This window comes from Neophocaena asiaeorientalis, unplaced genomic scaffold (assembly GCF_003031525.2).
Source record: "Neophocaena asiaeorientalis asiaeorientalis breed wild unplaced genomic scaffold, Neophocaena_asiaeorientalis_V1.1 scaffold4, whole genome shotgun sequence".
Classification (NCBI taxonomy): Eukaryota; Metazoa; Chordata; class Mammalia; order Artiodactyla; family Phocoenidae; genus Neophocaena; species Neophocaena asiaeorientalis.
Genome location: NW_020173682.1, coordinates 2,470,400 through 2,488,118, shown reverse-complemented (window position 1 = coordinate 2,488,118; position 17,719 = coordinate 2,470,400). Strand labels below are relative to the sequence as shown.

Below are 17,719 nucleotides of genomic sequence, written 5' to 3'. Positions count from 1 at the left end.
TTGATACAATTGCTACAGAGATACAGTTGATCAACTCTGGATCAGCTCAGGTGAAGAGCTGACATCTTGACAATATTGAGCCTTCCTATCCATGTACATGGAATATCTCTCCATTTATTTAGTTCTCCTTTGAAATCTTTCATTTTATAGTTTTGCTCATATAGATCTTATACATATTTTGTTAAATTTTCACCTAAGTATTGCATTTGGGGAGGCACTAATGTAAATATTAATGTGTTTCTAATTTTTAATTTCACTTGTTCATCCCCTGATATACAGAAAAGCAGCTGACTTTTGTATATAAACCTTGTATCCTGCAATCTTGGTATAATCACTTTTTAGTTCCAGAAGTTTTTTTGGCCAATTTTTATGAATTTTCTACGTAGATGACCATGTCATCTGTGAATAAAGGAAGTGTTATGTCTTCCTTCCTAGTCTGTATACATTTTATTTCCTTTACTTGCCTTATTAAATTAGTAAGGACTTCCAATATGAGGTTGAAAAGTAGTGGTGAGAGGGGACATCCTTGCCTTTTACCTCACCTTAATGGGAAAGCTTCAAATTTATTACCATTAAGTATGATGTTAGCTGTAGGCTGTAGGCTTTTTGTAGATAGTCATTATGCAGTTGAGAAAGTTCCACTCTATTCCTAGTTTATTGAGATTTTTTTTTAAATCATAGATATTGGATTTTTTCAAACACTTTTTCTGCATCAATTGATAAGATCATGTGATTTTTTCCTATTTAGTCTGCTGATATGATGGACTGCATTACTTGATTTTCAAATGGTGAACCAGCCTTGCACACCTGGGATAAATCCCACTAAATTATGGTGTGTAATTCTTTTTATAGCTTTTTTTTATTGGAGTATAATTGCTTTAAAATGTTCTGTTAGTTTCTGCTGTACAATGAAGTGAATCAGCTATATGTATAACTATATCCCCTCCCTCTTGGACCTCTCTCTCACCCACCCCTATCCCACCAATCTAGGTCATCACCGAGCACTGAGCTGAGCTCCCCATGCTATACAGCATGTTCCCACTAGCTATCTATTTCACACATGGTAGTGAATTTATGTCAAACTTAATCTCCCAGTTGGTCTCACCCTCCCCTTCCCCACCGTGTCCACAGGTCCATTCTCTACATCTACGTCTCTATTCCTGTCCTGCAAATAGGTTTTGTCTGTACCATTTATCAAGATTCCACATATATGCATTAATATACGATATTAGTTTTTCTCTTTCTGGCTTACTTCACTCTGTATGACAGATGCTAGGTCCATCCATATCTCTACAAATTACCCAATTTCATTCCTTTTATGGCTGAGTAATATTCCATTGTATATATGTATCACATCTTCTGTATCCATTCATCTGTAGTTGGATATTTAGGTTTTTTCCATATCCTGGCTATTGTAAATAGTGGTGCAATGAACATTGGGGTTCATGTGTCCTTTTGAATTATGGTTTTCTCAGGGTATATGCCCAGTAGTGGGATTGCTGGGTCATAGAGTAGTTCTATTTTTAGTTTTTTAAGGAACCTCCATACTGTTCTCCATAGTGGCTGTTTCAATTTACATTCCCACCAACAGTGCAAAAGGGTTCCCTTTTCTCCACACCCTCTCCAACATTTACTGTTTGTAGATTTTTTGATGATGGCCATTCTGACCGGTTTGAGGTGATACCTCACTGTAGCTTTGATTTGCATTTCTCTAATAATTAGTGATGTTGAGTATCTTTTCATGTGCCTCTTGGCCATCTGTATGTCTTCTTTGGTGAAATGTCTTTTTAGGTCTTCCGCCCATTTTTGGATTGGGTTGTTTTTTTGATAATGAGCTCCATGAGCTGTTTGTATATTTTGGAGATTAACCCTTTGTCCGTTGCTTCATTTGCAAATATTTTCTCCTATTCTGAGGGTGGTCCTTTTGTCTTGTTTATGGTTTCCTTTGCTGTGCAAAAGCTTTTAAGTTTCATTATGTCCCATTTCTTTATTTTTCTTTGTATTTCCATTACTGCAGGAGGTGGGTCAAAAAAGATCTTGCTGTGGTTTATGTCAAAGAGTGTTTGTCCAATGTTTTCCTCTAAGAGTTTTATAGTGTCCAGTCTTACATTTAGGTCTTTAATCCATTTTGAGTTTATTTTTGTGTATGGTGTTAGGGAGTGTTCTAATTTCATTCTTTTACATGTAGCTGTCCAGTTTTCCCAGCACCACTTATGGAAGAGGCTGTCTTTTCTCCATTGTATATTCTTGCCTCCTTTATCAAAAATAAGATGACCATATGTGCGTGGGTTTATCTCTGGGCTTTCTATCCTGTTCCATATTTCTGTTTTTGTGCCAGTACCATACTGTCTTGATTACTGTAGCTTTGTAGTATAGTTTGAAGTTGGGGAGCCTGATTCCTCCAGCTCCGTTTTTCATTCTCAAGGTTTCTTTGACTATTCATGGTCTTTTGTGTTTCCATACGAATTGTAAAATTTTTTGTTCTAATTCTGTGAAGAATGCCATTGGTAGCTTGATAGGGATTGCATTGAATCTGTAGATTGCTTTGGGTAGTACAGTGATTTTCACAATATTTATTCTTGCAATCCAAGAACATGGTATATTTCTCCATCTGTTTATGTCATCTTTGGTTTCTTTCATCAGTGTTTTATAGTTTCCTGAGTACAAGTCTTCTGTCTCCTTAGGTAGATTTATTCCTAGGTATTTTACTCTTTTTGTTGCAATGGTAAATAGCATTGTTTCCTTAATTTCTCTTTCTGATTTTTTGTTGTTAGTGTATAGGAATGCAAGAGATTTCTGTGCACTAGTTTTGTATCCTGCAACCTTACCAATTTCATTGATTAGTTCTAGTAGTTTTCTGGTGGCATCTTTAGGATTTTCTATGTGTAGTATCATGTCATCTGCAAACAGTGACAGTTTTACTTCTTCTTTTCCAATTTGTATTCCTTTTATTTCTTTTTCTTCTCTGATTGCCAGTCTAGGACTTCCAAAACTACGTTGAATAAGAGTGGTGAGAGTGAACGTCCTTGTCTTGTTCCTGATCTGAGTTGATATGCTTTCAGTTTTTCACCATTGAGATTAATGTTTGCTGTGGGTTTGTCATATATGGCCTTTACTATGTTGAGGTAGGTTACCTCTGTGACCTTTTTCTGGAAAGTTTTTATCATAAATACGTGTTGAATTTTGTCAAAAGAAATTTCTGCATCTATTGAGATGAACATATGTTTTTTCTTCCTTAATTTGTTAATATGGTTTATCATATTGATTGATTTACGTATATTGAAAAATTCTTGCATTCCTACCCCCCTTGATCATGGTGTATGATCCTTCTAATGTGTTGTTGGATTCTGTTTGCTAGTATTTTGTTTAGGATTTTTGCATCTATGTTCATCAGTGATACTAGCCTATAATTTTCTTTTTTTGTGATATCTTTGTCTGGTTTTGGTATCATAGTGATGGTAGCCTCATATAACAAGTTTGGGAGTGTTCCTCCCTCTGGAATTTTTTGGAAGAGTTTGAGAAGGATGGGTGTTAGCTCTTCTCTAAATGTTTGATAGAATTCTCCTGTGAAGCCATCTGTTCGTTGACATTTGTTTCTTGGAAGAATTTTAATTACAGTTTCAATTTCATTACTTATGATAGGTCAGTTTATATTTCCTAATTCTTCCTGGTTTAGTCTTGGAAAATTGTACTTTTCCAAGAATTTGTCCATTTCTTCCCAGTTATCCATTTTATTGGCATATAGTTTTCTGTAATAGTCTCTTAAAATCCTTGCTATTTCTGTTATGTCAGTTGTGATTTCTCCTTTTTCATTTCTAATTTTATTGATTGAGTCCTCTCCCTTTTTTTCTTGATGAATCTGGCTAAAGGTTTATCAATCAATTTTGGTTTTCTTCTCAAAGAACCAACTTTTAGTTTTATTGATCTTTGCTATTGTTTTCTTCGTTTCCATTTCATTATTTCTGCTCTGATCTTTATGATTTCTTTCCTTCTACTGACTTTGTGTTTTCTTTGTTCTTCTTTCTCTAGTTGCTTTAGGTGTAAGGATAGATTGTTTATTTGAGATTTTTCTTGTTTCTTGAGGTAGGATTGAATTGCTATAAGCTTCCTTCTTAGAACTGCTTTTGCTGTGTCCCATAGGTTTTGGGTCATTGTGTTTTCATTGCCATTTGTTTCTATGTATTTTTAAATTTCTTCTTTGACTTCTTCAGTGATCTCTTGGGTATTTAGTAGTGCACTGTTCAGCCTCCATATATTTGTGTTTTTACAGTTTTCTTCCTGTAATCGATTTCTAATCTCATAGTGTTGTGGTCAGAAAAGATGCTTGATACGATTTTAATTTTCTTAAATTTTCTGACGCTTGATTTTTGGCCCAAGATGTGATCTATCATGGAGAATGTTTCATGTGCACTTGAGAAGAAAGTGTATTCTGCCACTTTTGGGTGGAATGTTCTATAAACATTAAATCTATCTGGTCTATTGTGTCATTTAAAGCTTGTGTTTTCTTATTTATTTTCTGTTTGGATGATCTGTCCTTTGGTGTAAGTGGGGTGTTAAAGTCCCCTACTATTATTGTGTTACTGTCAATTTCCCCTTTCATGGTTGTTAGCATTTGCCTTATGTATTGAGGTGCTCCTATGTTGGGTGCATAAATATTTACAATTGTTATATCTTCTCCTTGGATTGATCCTTTGATCATTATGTAGTGTCCTTCTTTGTCTCTTGTAATAGTCTTTATTTTAATGTCTGTTTTTTCTGATATGACAATTGCTACTCCAGCCTTCTTTTGATTTCCATTTGCATAGAATATGTTTTTCCATCCCCTCACTTTCAGTCTGTATGTGTCCCTAGGTCTGAAGTGGGTCTCTTGTAGACAGCATATATACAGATCTTGTTTATGTATCCATTCAGCCAGTCTGTGTCTTTCGGTTGGAGCATTTAATCCATTTACATTCAAGGTTATTATTGATATGTATGTTCCTATTACCATTTTCTTAATTGTTTTGGCTTTGTTTTTGTGGGTCTTTTTCTTCTCCTATGTTTCTCACCTAGAGAAGTTCCTTTAGCATTTGTTGTAAAGCTGGTTTGGTGGTGCTCCATTCTCTTAGCTTTTGCTTGTCTGTAAAGCTTTTGATTTCTCCATCGAATCTGAAAGAGATCCTTGCTGGGTAGAGTAATCTTGGTTGTAGGTTTTTCTTTTTCATCACTTTAAGTATATCCTGCCACTCTCTTCTGGCCTGCAGAGTTTCTGCTGAAAAATCAGCTGATAAACTTACAGGGATTCCATTGTATGTTATTTTTTGCTTTTCCCTTGCTACTTTTAATATTTTTTCTTTGAATTTAATGTTTGTTAGTTTGATTATGTATCTTGGTATGTTCCTCCTAGTATTTATCCTGTATGGGACTCTCTGTGCTTCCTGGACTTGGGTGACTATTTCCTTTCCCATATTACACAAGTTTTCTACTATAATCTCTTAGAAAATTTTCTCAGACCCTTTCTTTTCCTCTTCTTCTTCTGGGATGGGACCTGTATAATAATGTTGGTACGTTTAGTGTTGTCCCAGAGGTCTCTGAGATTGTCTTCAATTTTTTTTCTTTTTTCTTTTTCTGCTCCTCAGCAGTTATTTCCACCATTCTGTCTTCCAGTTCACTTATTCGTTCTTCTGCCTCAGGTGTTTTGTTGTTGATTCCTTCTAGTGTATTTTTCATTTCAGTTATTGTGTTGTTCATCTCTGTTTGTTTGTTCTTTAGTTCTTCTAGACCTTTTTAAAACATTTTTTATACTTTCTCGAGCTGTGCCTATATTCTGTTTCCGAGATCCTGGATCATCTTTACTGTCATTACTCTAAATTCTTTTTCAGGTAGGTTGCTTATTTCCTCTTCATTTATTTGGTCTTATAGGTTTTTTCCTTTTTCCTTCATCTGTTTCCCTTTTTTTTGGTGCCCTTTTTTTTTTTTTTTTTTTTTTTTGATGGGTCAGTCTGTGTTCCTGTCTGTTTGGCCTGAGGCTTCCAGCACTGGAGTTCGTAGGCTGTTGGGTAGAGCTCGGTCTTGGTGCCGAGATGAGGACCTCCAGGAGACCTCACTCCAATGAATATTCCCTGGGGTCTGAGGTTCTCTGCTAGTCCAGTGGTCCTGACTCGGAGCTCGACCAGAGGAGCTCAGGCCCGCCCCCTTGCTTGTGAACCAAGATCCTGCAAATCGTACAGGGCAGCAAAAACAAACAAACAAAAAAAAGGAGCAAAACAATAACAAAGAGAAAAAAATAAAATTAGAAAACTAACAGATATGTTAGAAAAAATGAAAATATAGATTAAACAACAACCAGAAGGTAAAACAGAATCACAATAGGAAAAAAAGAGGGAAAAAGAAAAAAAAGCTGAATAAGGCCTTGGCTGTGGGGGGTGGGGCTTAAGCAGGGGTGGGGTTTAGGCAGTGGGTGGGGCCTATGCTTAGGACCCACAGGGCCAGGAAAGGCCCTGGGGGTTCGGGGGTGTGGGGCTTAGTCTCAACGTGCAGGAAGGGCCAAGGAGTGCCTCTGGCCTTGGAGGGTGAAGGACCAGGTCCAGGTCTGGGACCCAGGCTCCCTGGGCCCGAGTGTCAGGGGAAACACCCTCTGCACCTCCCCTGATCCTCCGATCCTGGAGGGCCCCTCTCCATCCGCCTCTCCTCTGCTCCCCCACCCCCCATCTCCCTCCTAGGCCCCGAGGACCCAGGCAGGCTGGAGGGGGCCTTCAGAGGGTGGAGGACCTGGCCCAGGAGCCCAGCAGGCTTCCCAGAGCTGATTGGGCAGGGGACATACAAGGCACACTCCCCCCTTATCCTCTGAGCCCTACCAGGGTCCCTCCAGACATGGGAAACCCTCCCCTCTCTCAGCCACCCCTCGGGGCACCAGTCCTGTACAGCCTCCACTTCTCCTACCTCCTCACTTCTCCCCATGTCCTACCCAGTCTCTTGGGGGTTCCTCCCATCTCCTTGGGTGCTGAGGTCTCCCAACAGCAACCGGCAGGTGCCCTACCTGTGGGGAGACAGGAACTCTGCATCCTTCTGTGCAGCCATCTTGACTCTGCCTCCCTCTTTTTATATCTATTTGTATTTGATTTGCTAATATTTTGTTGAGGATTTTTGCCTCAACGTTCATGAGAGATATTGTTCTGTAGTTTTCTTGTAATATTTTTGTATGGTTTTAGTATTAGGATAATGCTGGCTGTGTGGAATGAGTTAGGAAATATTCCTTCCTCTTCTGTCCTCTTCAAAGAGATTGCAGAGAATTGGTATAATTTCTTCCTTAAAAGTTAAGTAGAATTCACCAGTGAACCCATCTGTACCTGGTGCTTTCTGTTTTTGGAAGGATATTAATTATTGATTCAATTTCTTTACTCGGTATAGGCCTATTCAGATCATCTATTTCTTCCTGTGTGAGTTTTGACAGATTGCTTCTTTCAAGGAGTTGATCCACTTTGTCTAGGTCGTCTAATTTGTCGACATAGAATTGTTCATAGCATTCCTTTGTTATCCTTTTAATTTCAGTGAGATCTGTAGTGATGTCCCCTCTTTAATTTCTGATGTTGCTAATTTGTGTCTTCTCTTTTTTTCTTAGTTTGCATGGCTAGAGGCATAACAATTTTATCAATCTTTTCAAAGAGCCAGGCTGTAGTTTTATTGATTTCTCTATTGATTTTCTGTTTTCAATTTCACTGATTTCTGCTCTAATTCTAATTATTTCTTTTCCTCCCCTTACATGGCATTTCATTTGCTCTCCTTTTACTAGTTTCCCAAGGTGGAAACTTAATTTATTGACTGTAGATCTTTCTTTTCTAATATGTGCATTCAATATTATAAGTTTCCATCTGAACACTGCTTATGCTACGTTCTACACATTTCGATGTTTTGTTTTCATTTTTATTTACTCCAAAATATATTTTAATTTCTCTTGAGATTTCTTCTTTGACCCATGTGTTATTTAGAAACGTTTAATATCCACATAATTGGAGATTTTTCTATTACCTGTTACTGATTTTTAATTAAATTCCATTATGAGAACAGACATTATTTCTATTCTTTTAAATTTGTTAGTTTCTGTTATGCCCCAGAATGTGGTTTATTTTGGTAAATGTTCCTTGTGAGCTTGAGAAGAATGTGTATTCTGCTGTTATCAGATGAAGTAGGCTGTAGATGTCAATTATATCCAGTTGATTGACAGTGTCATTGAGTTCAACTATGTCTTTACTGATTTTCTGACTGCTGGAACTGTCCATTTCTGAGAGAGGGGTGTTGAAGTTTCCAACTATAATAGTGGTTTCATCTATTTCTCTGCATTTCTATCAGTTTTTGCCTTATGTGGTTTGATGCTCTGTAGGTGTATACACATTAAGGATTATGTCTCCTTGGAGAATTGACTCCTTTATTATTATGTAATGATGCCTTTCTTAACCCTCGAAAAATTTCCTTACTTTGAAGTCTGGTCTGTCTGAAATTAATATAAGTACTTCTACTTTCTTCTGATTAATGTTAGCATGGTATATTTTTCTCCATCCATTTAATTTTAATCTATATGTTAAGTTAACTTCATAACTTTTTATAAGGACACAAAAGCTACATGGGTCTTAATACCAAAAATCATTAGAAGCAATGAGAATTACAATATAATTTTAATAGCATAACGTTTAATCACACAGTGTAGAACTACCAATGTTTCATTCAAATTTGCTGCAATGCCTATTAAATACCATAGACTTGAACTTTATATACATGTGTACACCCTTAGTAAACTATTAAATTAAACTACATACTCAATAATTTTCCTCCTACATGGAGCCTTTTGTACACACCTTCATTATTTATACAAAGTGTTGCCACTTTCCAAAATATCAGGCATATTCATATTCAAATATTAGATACAAAATGCATTCTAAACTCAAATAAGTAATACTTTTCAGCTTATCTGAGCATTTTTCACTCTATAAATTCCAATACAAAGATAAAGATAAATGTATGTAAAATATTTTCATATTTAAGAATAGTAGAGTCAACTACTTGGTTATAAATTCTTCTTCATAAAGAAGATTATCATGGTATGACTTGAAAGAAATTATTTATATGATAATTTTTTTAGAATTATAAGTATTGTAAGTTTCTGTGGGATTGGCAGAAGAAGATAAAGATACATTGTTAAACAAGATATCCTCGGGCCTTTCTTTAAGGAATTTAAAGATTAATGGGGAACTCAGAAAAGTAAAACACATAATGAAAGTCTTAAAAAAGTGCTATAGTTAGGGTTCTATGAGAACTCATAGGAGGGACACTCCAATGCCTGATGAATGAATACTTATATACTTCAACTTTAATCTGTATTTTCAGTGGATTACTCACTCCTGGACATAATACTACTTGATGAAAAATTATGGTCTGAGGTAATCTGAAGATTTTATATTTTACTTTTCACAAATGCATGATTTAAATTATTATTCCCCGAGGGTAAGTAGAACACAGAAAAGAATAAAACAGGAAAATGTAAACAATGCTTTAAGCTACCTGTTTCTCTATAGGGTACAATTAAAATATTTAATATTCATTGGGGTATTATATAGTTCGCCAGACAATGTAATGGGAACATTCCCTATCTCGGTTAATCCTCTCAATCCTATAAAGTACCATTTAACCCTATTAAAGTATTAGTAATATGCTCATCTTTTAGATGTGGAAACTGGGGTTTACAGTAGTCAAAGATTTCGCCCCAAGTCATAAAGCCAGAAGCTAAGCTTTCAACAACTGTGAATAGATCTCCTCTTACGGTGTGAGGAAAAACCATAAAGCATAAGGGGAGAGTGAGATTGGGGGATTTGGTGGAGTGACAGGCAAGTTCAGTTATCCATTCTTTAGGCTATTTGTTATCACAGATCACTGCAGAGAATGCCTATGTTAAACATTACTCTGTACAAATAAGCCTCTCAGAAATCATTCTAGCATCTGAAAATGTATGCAGAATGGATAGCCCCTGCTATGAGTATCTGAGAGCATCCCAACATACGAAAGCAAATCGCATAATTCTGTATCTAATTATTTAACATCAGGATAACCATTATTTATTATCACATAAGACACTAATGCATTTGCTGTTATATTTGTAAGTTGAACTTCTAATTTTAAACAGGGCTTGTACCTGACTGTTTTCATGATGGTATCCAATTCCGCAAAAAAGATATTCTCCTACTTTGAAATCTCCCTCTTCAATTAATGGCTTCCTATTATAAAACTTTATCTAGGTCTTACTGGTGTACCTTGACTTCATTATATTAAACTGAGTCAAATGTCTGAAACTAAATTTACTGCTTTCTATGCTGAAACCAATTGATTACATAAAAGTCGTTTGCCACAGCAGAATAAAAAGCATAATTCCATATTTGAAGGAGACCCTAAAACTACAATTCAAATGTTTTTAAAGAATCTAAACATTATTCCATAATTACAAGTGTATTTCCTAAAATTAATTTTAACGAATTAATTCTTGTGATGCACTTTATATAAACAATAAAAAAATTTCATTCTTGGACTAACTTAGTGGGAAAACATGTTCTAATTTTTAAGAGGCTTTATTGAAGGGTGCTTTTAGAAAAAGGGCAGAATACGTAACTAAAATTAACTATTAACATTTTCTAGAGATCAAGGGGAACCAACTTAGAAGACTATAACTTTGCTTAAATTTAGCACCATTTGTATACATCTTAAAAATTGATATGCTACAGTTTGTTTTTTTTTTTTTGCTGTACGCGGGCCTCTCACTGTTGTGGCCTCTCCCGTTGCGGAGCACAGGCTCCAGACGCGCAGGCTCAGCGGCCATGGCTCACGGGCCCAGACGCTCCGCGCCGGACTGGGGCACGAACACGTGTCCCCTGCATCGGCAGGCGGACTCTTAACCACTGCGCCACCAGGGAAGCCCGATATGCTACAGTTTTTAAAAAGTTTTTTTTCTCTAGCATCTATTCTTCATTTCTTCCTATAGCGCAAAAATTTATCCCTGCCCCCCAAAAAGATTATAAATGCGTGCATGTGCATAACACAGAGGTTTGACTATGGGACATTTCCTTGTTAAAAAGATACCTCAAAGTGAGAGAAAATCCTGAATTTGGTTAAGTAATTGAAGTAAACATAAGAGAGAGTCACGAGTACATTTTTACAAAGGCCCAAGATGGGTGTGATCGTTCCCAGGCCAATGATTAAACTAAGTCTAACAAAGATAAAGGGTAGATCCTGGAGCACGATGCCCAGGGAATTCAGAAGTGGGTTCCGGGGAGTCAGTATCATTCGAAGAAGAGAAATGAAACTGAAGATGTAGACGGGGTAGACCCAGCCTGACTGGTACACGTTGGGGTGCCCGGCCACCCGCACCATTTCTATGGTGTCTGACCACAGCAGAAAGCTCCAGAGGAAGATCTCAGCGCGCACATCCTGCTGCGACATCATTCTCAGGATTCCCCGTTCGAAGGTGGGCTCTTGGGGTCCCTCCAGCTCAGGAGTCGAGCCCCCTGTTGTGGCTCTTGGTAGCCATGACAGCTGGGTCCTCTTGGCTGGCTGCGAAGGTGTCAGGTTTTCTTCATTTTGCCTCAATTCATCCGTCACAGTTTTTATTTGCTGCAAACTGGTCGTGTGGATGTGCCTGTCTTCGTTACCTGCAATAAGTTGATTTATTTACATTTTAACTTTAAATTTTTATTTAGAATTTAACTTTTCTTCTAGTTTTATTTAAATTTAAATTTTTATTTAAATTTTTTATTTAGAATTTAACTTTTCTTTCAATTTTATTTAAATTTAAATTATTTAAATTAAAATGTAAGTTTTTAATTGTTATTTAAATTTAATTGTTATTTAAATTAGATTTTTATTTACCTGTGATTTTAGAATTTTTATTTAAAGTGAGATCTTTAAATTTTTATGTAAATTTAAATTTTTATTTAAATTTAAAAATGAAATTTAAGTGTTCTCTTATTTGAGGTCTGTTTCACACATGGAATTTCAAGATAGCAATGAGTAGCACAGTGCAAAAAAAACAGAGGCAGAGAAGGCTCTTTGTGTCTTTGTATTTCCCTGGGTATGGATCCTAAGTCATTTTTACCATTTCAGAATAATAGCCATTACTGGTTACTGAGCTAAGTAAGCACTTTCACACATTATCTCATTTAATCCTCAGATAAAAAGGTGAGAGATAGGGATTACTATCCCATTCGATAAATATGGAAACTGGAGTACAAGAGGTGAAGTGATGCCTAAATTCAAATACACAGTTAGGAATGGGCAGAGCTGGAATTCACACCCAGACTTGTTTGACCCCAATTGACAATCCCTTAACCTTATGGCTGCTAGCACTTTCTAGAGGCAATACATCACATGCTAATTATAAAACAGATACATATCATAAAATCAAATGAATCAAAAGTTCAATGGTCCAATCTTATTTTATAAGACGCCCACAGAGATCACTACAACCCAGATCGCCAAGCTTAGAGTCTGGTGCTAAGAGGGTCTTTTGGGCATCATCATGAGAGAGCACAAGAGAGCCTTAGTGAAGGATAACATTCTGTATCCAAGATTCTTAAGCTGTTCTTTCCCCCACAGTCTTTGAACTCATCAGTGCAATGGGTTAGACTAAAGTATCTCATTTGTGACCATGAAGCTGTGGCTGGTCAACATGTCAGTCATCTGAATGAGTAGGGCGTTTCCTCATTAACATCATAAAGTGAGTGAGTGTGTGTGTGTATGTGTGTGTGTGTGTGTGTGTGTGTGTGTGAGAGAGAGAGAGAGGGAGAGAAAGAGAAAGAGGGAGAGAGAGAGAAGGAATGTGTGTGGCTCTCTATACACATGGGTGTTGAGGTTGGGGTTATGAAGGAAGCTCAAATCTCAGAACTTACTAACTGTTGATGGTATGATTTTTCTACATGAAAGGACTAGCACATTATTTTCCAAATATTTGAACACTTAAGCACCGTTTTCATTGCTAACGAATTTCTCAGGTCTTGACAAAGTTTACTCAGCAAATGTGCTGAGCTGCCACATTACTTGATAAGACAAAATTTAAAGGGAGTCATTAGATGGAATAGCTCTAAAGGTTAAAGACACAAAGTCGATAAAAGTTGAGATGTACTGAGCTGAAGTGAAAACATTTTAAAACAAATAAGTTATTATGATTAATGACTAATAAAAGGCTTGCTCACTATAAGTAGGAGTTGTTTAAAGGACAAACCTCAGTTTTCTTTCTATACAATTAATTATTTTTAAATTTTAAGTGTGAATTGATTATATTTATCAAGTAAAAAATAAATTCTTGATGAGATATTATTTGCTTCTGGTATGAATCATTCATAAATAAATGTTAGGAACCATGACCCTTAGAAACTTCCTTATCAAACTTAGATGTCACAGTGGCATGAGTAGGAATCTTTTTTTTTTAAATTGGAATATAGTTGATTTATAATGTTTTGTCAGTTCAGGTGTACAGCAAAGTGATTCAGTTATATATATATATGTATATTCATTCCTTTTCAGATTCTTTTCCCATATAGGTTATTACAGAATATTGAGTAGAGTTCCCTGTGCTCTAGTAGGTCCCTGTGCTCAGCAGGTCCTTGTTAGTTATCTATTTTATATACAGTAGTGTGTATCTGTTAATCCCAATTTCATAATTTATCCCTTCCCCCTACGTTTCCCCTTTGGTAACCATAAGTTTGATTTTGAGATCTGTGAGTCTGTTTCTGTTTTGTAAATAAGTTCATTTGTGTTGTTTTTAAAATTAGATTCCACACATAAGTGATATCATACGACAATGGAATATTACTCAGCCATAAAAAATAATTTATGAAAAAGAGAAAAATAATGCCACTTGCAGCAACATGGGTGGACCTAGAGATTATCATACTTAATGAAGTAAGGCAGACAGAGAAAGGAATCATTCTGATAAATTACATTCAAGAGAGAAAAATATATGCCAATTACTATTATTTTAACAATCATAATATCATCTGTTTTTAAACTCAGATGCTCACTTGCATCAATTGTATCTCTTACTTTACCAAAAAAAAATCAATATAGAAAATACGTTTCTTAGAGTGTGTCAAGTCTTAGAGCACTCTCCTTCACCTCTCGTAGATCAAGGTGTTCAAATGAAAATCCAAATTCCTTTGGCAACAGGAGGAACAAAGCATATAATTTGGGCTTTTGAGGATGACTGCAAATTCAGCATTGTTTCAAAGCCAGGAAGTGCAATCTAAGAAGTGACACAATAGCATTTTTTAAACAGTCATTGCGAGTCGTAATACCTGAGGATAAGAGCTGTTGGTACAAGCAACGAATTCTTAGCTAGGGTTCATTTGTAATGAAATACAAAAGCCCTAATCCGTGTGTATTTGGTAAAATCAGCCTCATATTTCTCCACGGCTCATTAGGGACTAGTTTAGATTTGGGGACTAGTTTAGGGTCTCTGCTGTCCTCTTTCCAAGTAAGAAGCATTATAACTATGAGCTGGAAAGCTCTGCTGGCCTCCCAAAGGGCAGGGTAGAGCTAAGGATGTTAAGAATTCATTTGGTCATTAGAACAGACCAGCAAGTTTATCCTCCAGTCACATAAACCTTCATGTATTCAATACTATTCCCTTCGGCTCCATGATTAGTTTCCCTCCAAATTATTATTTTTAAAATTTCCACTTATAGCTGGAATTCTTTTTATTGTTGCTGTTAGTTGTCAGGGTTTCTATTTGAGGAAAATTATATTGACTTGTGCAAAATCTGTAAAAGAGATCAACACAAAGAGAGCAATCTACTCACTTCCTTAAAGGCTCACGTTGCCCTGTAAAAAGTAGAGGTCTTCCCTGGTCCGCCTGCCAATGCAGGGGACGTGGGTTCGAACCCTGGTCCAGGAAGATCCCACATGCTGTGGAGCAACTAAGCCTGTGTGCTGCAACTACTGAGCCTACTCTCTAGAGTCCAAGAGCCACAAGTACTGAGCCAGTGTGCCACAACTACTGAAGCTCGTGTGCCTAGAAGCCCGTGCTCCGCAACAAGAGAAGCCACTGCAACGAGAAGCCCACGCACCACAATGAAGAGTAGCCCCCACTCGCCGCAACTAGAGAAAGCCTGTGCACAGCAATGAAGACCCAACACACAACTTTATATCCTCACCGTGCACGCCAAATAAATAAGGAAATGCTTTTTTTTTTTTTTTTGCGGTACGCGGGCCTCTCACTGCTGTGGCCTCTCCCGTTGTGGAGCACAGGCTCCGGACGCGCAGGCTCAGTGGCCATGGCTCACGGGCCCAGCCGCTCCGCGGCATGTGGGATCTTCCCGGACCGGGGCACGAACCCGTGTCCCCTGCATCGGCAGGCAGACTCTCAACCACTGCGCCACCAGGGAAGCCCAGGAAATACAATTTTGATAACAGATAAATGTTTAAGTAGGTAACTCACACCTCTTTTGCTTTATTATTTCTTCATAGTGATGTATTTCTATCTCTAACTTGTTCCCCCAAAGTTTTAGATCACTTACAGGGAAAGTGTAAGTACAACATAACAAATCAGTAGTGAGGAATTTTCTAGAGTGACATGTATTCCTCTTGCAAAGAGAAAAAGAAAGCAATAAAAATTATTTAAATAAAAAGAGAGCAAAAGGAGAGAGAAGAGTCACAAAAAAGGGCACCTAAAAACAAGACAGGAATGATGCTGCTACTAAAAATGAACTTTTTAAATGAAATCAACATTTTAATTTTATTCATTCAAAAATTTCACTGTGTAAAGGCAACTTGGAAAAGGGAAATCTCAGCTTAGGGGTAAAATGGCCTTTTTGAGGGGGAAGGGGGCTGGACTCAAGTGCCAACAGCAGGCGAGTGCTAGGTAGCGCCGTTAGTAGGGGGACAGGCTTCAAAACTGCCTCTCCAAACAACAGCTTCAAAACCGCTCCTGACGGGGGGCTTCCCTGGTGGTCCAGTGGTTAAGACTTCACCTTCCACTGCAGGGGGCACAGGTTCAATCCCTGGTTGGGGAGCTAAGATCCCCGCATGGCACGGCCAAAAGACTGCGCCTGATGTTGGTTAAGGGCTAGAACACTTGGACACCCAAGCTGTCTGCTGTTAGCAGACACACTGTAGAGTGCTGTTCCAAGATTAGGCTGGGCATTGAGAATAATGCAGCGGATAATGTCCCTGCCTTCACCACTCCGCCCCCTGGATCTGGGAAGTGACAGTTAAGCAGAGACTGAAGAATAAATAGGAATGAATTATGTGAGAATGGAGAAAGGAAATTTCCAGGTGTTAGGAAGAGTAGGTGTAAAGTTCCTTCAGCTAAAATGAGCTGAAAGGAGGAGAGTGTGGTGAGGGGCTGGTGGGGGGCAAGAGAGCGAAGAAGAGGAGAGAAGCTAAGTCTTAGTGTCTTCTCCATACCAGGTGCCCTTCTAAGCCCTTTCTATGCAACCATTCACTTCATCCTTAGAAAAACTCTATGATGTGGCTAACCAAGGGGAAAGGTGTGGGGGGAAAGAAATTAGGAATATGAGATTAACAGATACAAACTACTATATATAAAACAGATAGGAAGTAAGGATTTACCATAGAGCACAGGGAACTATATTCAACATCTTGTAATAACCTATTAGGGAAAATAATCTGAAATATATACAATATATATAACTGAATCACTTTGCTATATACCTGAAACTAACACAATATTATAAATCAACTATACTACAATATAATAATAACAATAAACCTCTATGATGTAGATACTATTATGTTCCCATTTTAAAGATGAGTAAGCTGAGGCAGAGGGAGATTAAGGATTGTTTCCAGGGTCACACAGCGAGCAAGGAGAGGGATGGAGCGTGAACCTCAGACCCTTAAGCACTAGACAACACTGTCCGTGGCAAAGCCAGCTGATGTGGAGCTAATGGGCCACGATAAACGTTTTGGACTTGATTCTAAGTTTATTCTAAGTTCACCAAAGATGAGGACAATGCAGGGCACGGGAGCTAGAGAGGACCTGGGGATTCATCAAAGAGGTTCTTGAGGCCATCAAGGCAGCTGATGTGAAATTGAGTTGTTGTTACTCAACTCACAGCAACCAGAAGATCAAATTAAAGACTCATTCAGAAAAAGTATGACTAGTTTTGATGCACAGTCCCTGAAATCAATTTTTCCCTTAGAGGAAAATGGTCTAGAGAAAGAAAACTGCTAATGATTTAAATATAACATGCTGAGACAAAAAAAAAAAATCTGGAATAGAAGAAAAGTCACAGTCTTATGAAAAAATTTTTAAAAACATATGAAGCACTTTCAGTCAAAGTACTTTTTGAGATTAAAAAAATAATGAGGACCTTCAAGATGGCGGAGGAGGAAAACGTGTAAATCACCTTCCTCCCCAAAAATACATCTACACGTGGAACAAATCCTACAGAACACCTACTGAACGCTGGCAGAAGACCTCAGACCTCTCAAAAGGCAAGAAAGTCCGCACGTATCTGGGTAGGGCAAAAGAAAAAAGAAAAAACAGAGACAAAAGAATAGGGACGGGACCTGCACCAGTGGGAGGGAGCCGTGAAGGAGGAAGTGTCCACACACTAGGAGCCCCTTCACGGGTGGAGACTGCGGGTGGCAGAGGGGGGAGCTTCGAAGCCGCGGAGGAGAGCACAGCAACAGGGGTGCGGAGGGCAAAGCGGGGAGATTCCTGCACAGACAATCAGGGCCG

The 17,719-nt window shown here is 37.8% G+C and overlaps 1 protein-coding gene across 2 annotated transcripts in view; it reads right to left on the bottom strand.

Moving 5' to 3' along the window:
* Positions 1-11,034: 11,034 nt before the first annotated feature.
* The window catches only part of TMEM236 (transmembrane protein 236), a 49,950-nt gene continuing 43,265 nt past the window's right edge, over positions 11,035-17,719 (bottom strand). For both annotated transcript variants that reach the window (XM_024750146.1, XM_024750144.1), the window contains one exon: positions 11,035-11,669. In XM_024750146.1, coding sequence (XP_024605914.1) covers positions 11,089-11,669 — 581 coding nt within the window. In that variant the 3' untranslated portion in view covers positions 11,035-11,088. The remainder of the gene's footprint in view (positions 11,670-17,719) is intronic.